The sequence below is a fragment of the Eretmochelys imbricata genome, chromosome 7, assembly GCF_965152235.1.
Source record: "Eretmochelys imbricata isolate rEreImb1 chromosome 7, rEreImb1.hap1, whole genome shotgun sequence".
In the NCBI taxonomy this organism is placed as follows: domain Eukaryota; kingdom Metazoa; phylum Chordata; order Testudines; family Cheloniidae; genus Eretmochelys; species Eretmochelys imbricata.
This window is the reverse complement of record NC_135578.1, coordinates 29,865,922-29,870,865: the sequence shown is the minus strand read 5'-3', so window position 1 is coordinate 29,870,865 and position 4,944 is coordinate 29,865,922. Positions and strand designations below refer to the sequence as shown.

The window sequence follows — 4,944 nt, the reverse complement described above, 5'->3', positions numbered from 1 at the left end:
GCTGTCTGCTACAGGCTGCAGTGTCTGCTGAGGGTCAGGGGTCACACCCTGTGGTACCCATGGGCAATGACCCACAGAGAGCCACCCCCCAGAACTTTCCACCTGCCCCGCATGAGCCACAGACACCAGAGCAGACCAGGCACCTCACAGAGTCCTTTATTGGGGGCAGGTTCCCATCCCCCTGACAGTTCATAGAATCATAGAATCAGAGAATATCAGGGTTGGAAGGGACCTCAGGAGGTTATCTAGTCCAACCCCCTGCTAAAGCAGGACCAACCCAAACTAAATCATCCCAGCCAGGTCTTTGTCAAGCCTGACCTTAAAAACCTCAAAGGAAGGAGATTCCACCACCTCCCTAGGTAACCCCATTCCAGTGCTTCACCACGCTCCTAGTGAAAAAGTTTTTCCTAATATCCAACCTAAACCTCCCCGATGGCAGTTGCTCAGAATCAGCCTCTTCCTGGGAACCCATTACCCAGGGAATGGCTCATGAGGTGGGAGGGCCCAGACAGTGCCCCCCCTGGGAGCCCGGGGAGGGAGTTACTCCTGGCTGGGACACTGTCACCTTGCCACACCAGTGTGGCACACTGGCAAGGGGTGGGTGTGTGTGTGTGTGTGTGTGACTGCACGGGGGGCCAGCTGTGAGTGATTGTGTGTGTGTGACACTGTGCATGTGTGCAAACAGTGGTTAATTTGGGCCAGGGCTTGGCAGTGCCGAGCCCCAGCACCTCTGCGCTTGCTGCATCAGGTATGAATGTAAAAAATCGCTTGAGCCCCGGCACCTCTTTCATTACAAAGTAAGCACTGTGTGCAAGGTGTCTGGGTAAACGGAAGCGGGGGTGGGGACTGATGGGGGGAATGTGTGGACAGATAGGATGTGTGCGCCATGTGTGATGGGGGGTGTCTGTGTGTGCGATAGGGTGTGTGATGTTGTGTGCCCTGATCTGTTGCCTGGGGCAGGGGTTCGAGTCCCGCCTCCCCAGGGTTTAGCTGGGCCCTGTGTCTTCCATGCAGTGCTATGTCCCCATGTGAATGGTGGCACGAGGGGGAGGTATGGGCCAGTGCTGGGGCAGGGAGCACTAGGGAAGAAAGGCTGGAGTTGGGGGGGGCCACCATCTAGGCCCCAAACCATAACACTGCTGTTCCGTGCTGAGCTGCTGGGCTTCCCTCCCAGGCCCCCCGATGCCTCAGTCCCCAGGCGGTGATGGGTGGATTTCCAAATCCAGGGCATGTGCAAACCACCCAGAACCTGCAAACAGACCTGACGCAGGCTCAGGAAGGGGGGAGTGGCAGCTTCCCAGTGCCGGCTCAGGCCCCAGTGGCATTCAGTTCCGATCCAGCCCTCCCAAAGGGGCGTGGGATGCAGGGGGCGGGCGTGGGGCTGTTGTGCAGGACGGGGACTGTCACAGGGAGGGAGAAGGGGGCCAGCAAAGGGATCTCCCCAGGGCTGACCCGAGGGCGGGGGGGCGGGGGGGGCACAGGAAGCCATGTCCACGACGCCCGCACAGCCCCTCACCCCGGCGTGAGTGTCTAGTCTGGGCTCAGGTCCCAGCCCCTGCTCAGGCCGCTTTGGGCACTGTGGGGTGGCGACGGGGGAGGGCCCTGGCTGGGCGCGGGACTCCCCGGGGGGGCAGCGGGCGGGGGAGCAGGGCCCGGCGGCGGGCACGCAGGCTCTGCTTGCGCAGCATGTAGCGGGAGTACTGCACCTCAGGCATGGCCAGCTTGAGGCAGCGCTCCTCGGGGGGGGCACCTGAGCCAGGCACGGCCGGGGGCAGGTCATAGCCCACGATGTCCACCTTGGAGCTGGGCTGCCAAGGTCGCAGCTCCTTGTTCTTGATCTGCGTGGCGGGGCGCAGCTGGGGCCGCCCCCCGAAGCAGCGGCGCAGCAGCCGGTGGCAGGCCCGGCGCAGCGCCCGCACCTCCGCCGCCACGCACCCCCGCCCCGCCTGCGCCACCTTGCGCCAGAAGGTGGCGTTGAAGTGGTCGTAGAGCTGGGCGTCCAGCCCGTTCCAGCTGCGGATGCGGGCGGCCAGCACCTCCGAGCTGACGTTGCCCTTGGACCGGGGGCCGCGCATGTTGAGCTTGACGTAGAGCACGTCCTCCAGGTCCCAGGAGAGCAGGCGGCGCAGCAGCACCAGCGACTCGTCGAAGTACTCGGCGATCATCACCAGCGAGAAGACCTCCTCCACCTGGCGGATGAAGCCGGGCAGGTAGGCGGGGTCGGCGGGGCTGTGGTCGTTGTCCCCGCCCAGGTCGTAGAGCAGGGTGTTGTGGGCGTACATGGAGAACTTCTCCTGGGGGCGGTAGAAGGCCAGCGGGTTGGCCAGGAAGGCTTCCATGGAGCCGTTGGGCACCCGCTTGAAGGCAGCGCAGTACTGGTTGTAGTAGGTGAAGAGCGACTCGAACATGGCCACGGGCTCGCGCAGGATGGTGACGTAGAGCGTGTCGTTGGGCATGAGGCGGCGCAGCTCCTGGCGCTGGAAGCGCAGGTGGCTGGCGATGATGCGGGGGGGCAGGGTGTGCGGGTGCACGAAGCGGGCGGAGAAGTTGCGGGGGTAGCAGAACTGGTGGTCGCAGGCGTGGTGGGGCAGCGCCACCGTCACGTCGTGCTGCTCGGCGAAGCGGAAAAGGATGTTCTGCACCGTGGTGCCCGCTGTCTTGTGGGTCTTCAGGAAGGCCACCGAGGTGTGCTTGGGGCGGGGCGAGGGGGCTGGGGGGCAGCCTGGGGAGGAAGGCTTGGGGGACCTGCTGGGGAGAGGGGGGGTCAGAGCGAGGGGCATGGCCAGCCCAGCGCTCCCCTGGACCCCTGCCCTGATCAGCCCAATGGGCCCATTCCTTTCCTCCCCGTGTCCCAGCCCCACATGCCCATCTGCCCCCGCCCCTAGCCCCATGCCCACTAGCTCTGCCCCTGAACCATCCCACCCTGTCCCACTATCCATGCCCCACTCCACCCACCCCTGCCCCCATTCCCTAGCCCTGTCCCCACAGCCCCACTTGACGTGCCCCCTGCCCCATCCCCTAGCTCTACCCCCCTCCGTGCTCCAGTCCTTCTTCTACCCTACTCCCGCATGACCCCCATCCTCCAGCCCTGCCCCTCCCCCTCCCTTGCTCTGTACCAGTTGAGGTGCGTGCTCTGGTGGATGAGCAGGCTCAGGGTGCTGAGCGCCAGCAGCAGCAGCAGCAGGGCCTTCTTGCGGGACATCATCTTGAGGGCGCAGTGCAGAGGAGGGAGGGCGTAGGGCATGGTGGGTGCTGTCTCCCCCCTACCTGGGCCCCATCCAGCTGGGCACCTCCCTTGTCATGGAGCCACCGGGCGGGCAGCTGGGCCAGCCTCACGCCGGGGAGGCCTGGGGGAAGAGGGACAGGTGAAATGGGGGCATGCCTACTTCTCACATTCACGCCCCCCACCCTGCCCCTTTGGGCCACTCACAACCAGCCCATGCCCCTTTTCACAGGCATGCCTGGTCCCCTTTGCACACCACCGCTTCACACTCCTGCACTCACACTGACCCTCACGCCCACCTGTGCATGCGTCCCGGGAAACAGGATGTTCCAGGCTATAGTTTCCATCTCATAAACGGGACGGACGTTCTTGGGCCCTGCACGTAGCTGTGTTCAAATGCATGTTGTTGAAACGAGCCCACCTCAGCGCGTGAGCCAGGTCGCTCTGCATGACGGCCCTGTCCCCAGCATTATTTACCGCCCTGCCAATCTGTGTGCCATGGAAGCACGTTACCAGCACTGAGCTGGCATTTCCTTCCAGACTATTGCATAGCGCCAGGCCTACAACCCTCACTGCAGACCCCACTAGAAGCAGCCCCACTGGCTGACAATCCCGCATTGAGCTCTATCAGTTAGACAGTTTTTAATCTAGTTAATAGGGGCTTGCGACTGCGCTCTTCAGGGTCCAAGACACAATTCAGGGCAGACTCCAGAGGGAGCAAAAGTCCACGGAGTTTGAGGCAGCTCCCCACATCCTCCCTGGGCAGGGGATCCCAACGATCCCCATGAGGCCCTGCAGACCTGGCCCAGGCACCACAGACAGCCCGACAGTCATTTTGGACTAAAGGAAAGAAATAATCCCAAACCCAAAAGTTCTGTGCCAGACCTAGCGTCTTCTGGAGGACTCTGGCAATCAACAGTCTCAGCAGAGGGGCTGGGCTGGGCCTCTCCCCAGGAAGCAAAGGAAAGGAGATCTGTTCTCCACCCTGATCAGCCAGCTACCGAGCTGTTCTCCAGTGCCCTCCCCTCCTAACTTTACCTGACAGCGGGTGTCGATGCAATGGGGCAGGGCTCAGTGGATCCATAGCGCCTCATTAACCCTTGCTAACCACGTCTACACTACAAAGTTTGGTCAGCACAAGTTGCATGGGCGCACAGTCACCAAAGTGTGTATATTGCTCGTGTGCATGCACGCTTGGCTGCTTGTGTTGGAGCTGCATGTACCCACCAGGAATGCTTGTGCCAATGCAAAGTGCAGTGCACTGCGGGCAGGTACCACAGTGCGCCATGCGCCACCGTCCCATGCAATGCCCTTGAGGGAATTTTCAGTGTGTGCTATGGGATAGAAGCGACTTACCGAGGGATCTCTTGGTGGTGAGGTTTAGTTCCCAGCATGCAACTTCCTCTATCCGCTAATACCATCCACAGCCCATCATTTTTGCACCTTTAATTTTTTTTAATCCCACAAACCCATGTGAACTTCTCCGTGTCCGCCGTTTCTGACAGAAGCACGGCGCTCTCACAGCTCTGCACAGTCCTCCTGTATCTGCAGACCTGCAGGAAGTAACGCAACAGTGGGAAACATACGGTTTTATTTGAGGACAGTTAGCTGAAGGACATAGCAAAGAACAATTCCAAGTTGTTGGTAGCATTCACGGAGCAGCTGCAGATGGTGGAGCGCCACTTCTGGGCCTGAGAAACGAGCCCTGACTGGTTTGATCA

The 4,944-nt window shown here is 61.4% G+C and overlaps 1 protein-coding gene across 1 annotated transcript; it reads right to left on the bottom strand.

The window, feature by feature from the left end:
• Nucleotides 1–1,559: 1,559 nt before the first annotated feature.
• Nucleotides 1,560–3,244, bottom strand: GAL3ST3 (galactose-3-O-sulfotransferase 3). Its single transcript, XM_077823219.1, has 2 exons — nucleotides 3,117–3,244; nucleotides 1,560–2,748 (listed from the first exon to the last, which is right to left on the bottom strand). Exons 1-2 carry the CDS (start codon nucleotides 3,242–3,244, stop codon nucleotides 1,560–1,562), a joined length of 1,317 nt encoding a protein of 438 aa, XP_077679345.1.
• Between the last annotated feature and the right edge of the window lie 1,700 nt (nucleotides 3,245–4,944).

What these genes read in the sequence shown, in the direction of transcription:
- GAL3ST3 (XM_077823219.1), bottom strand. Translation starts at nt 3,244, where the DNA reads ATGCCCTACGCCCTCCCTCCTCTGCACTGCGCCCTCAAGATGATGTCC. An exon ending in CAGAGCACGCACCTCAACTG is followed by an intron (nt 2,749 to 3,116) that starts GTACAGAGCAAG and finishes CCCTCTCCCCAG; the next exon opens with CAGGTCCCCCAAGCCTTCCT.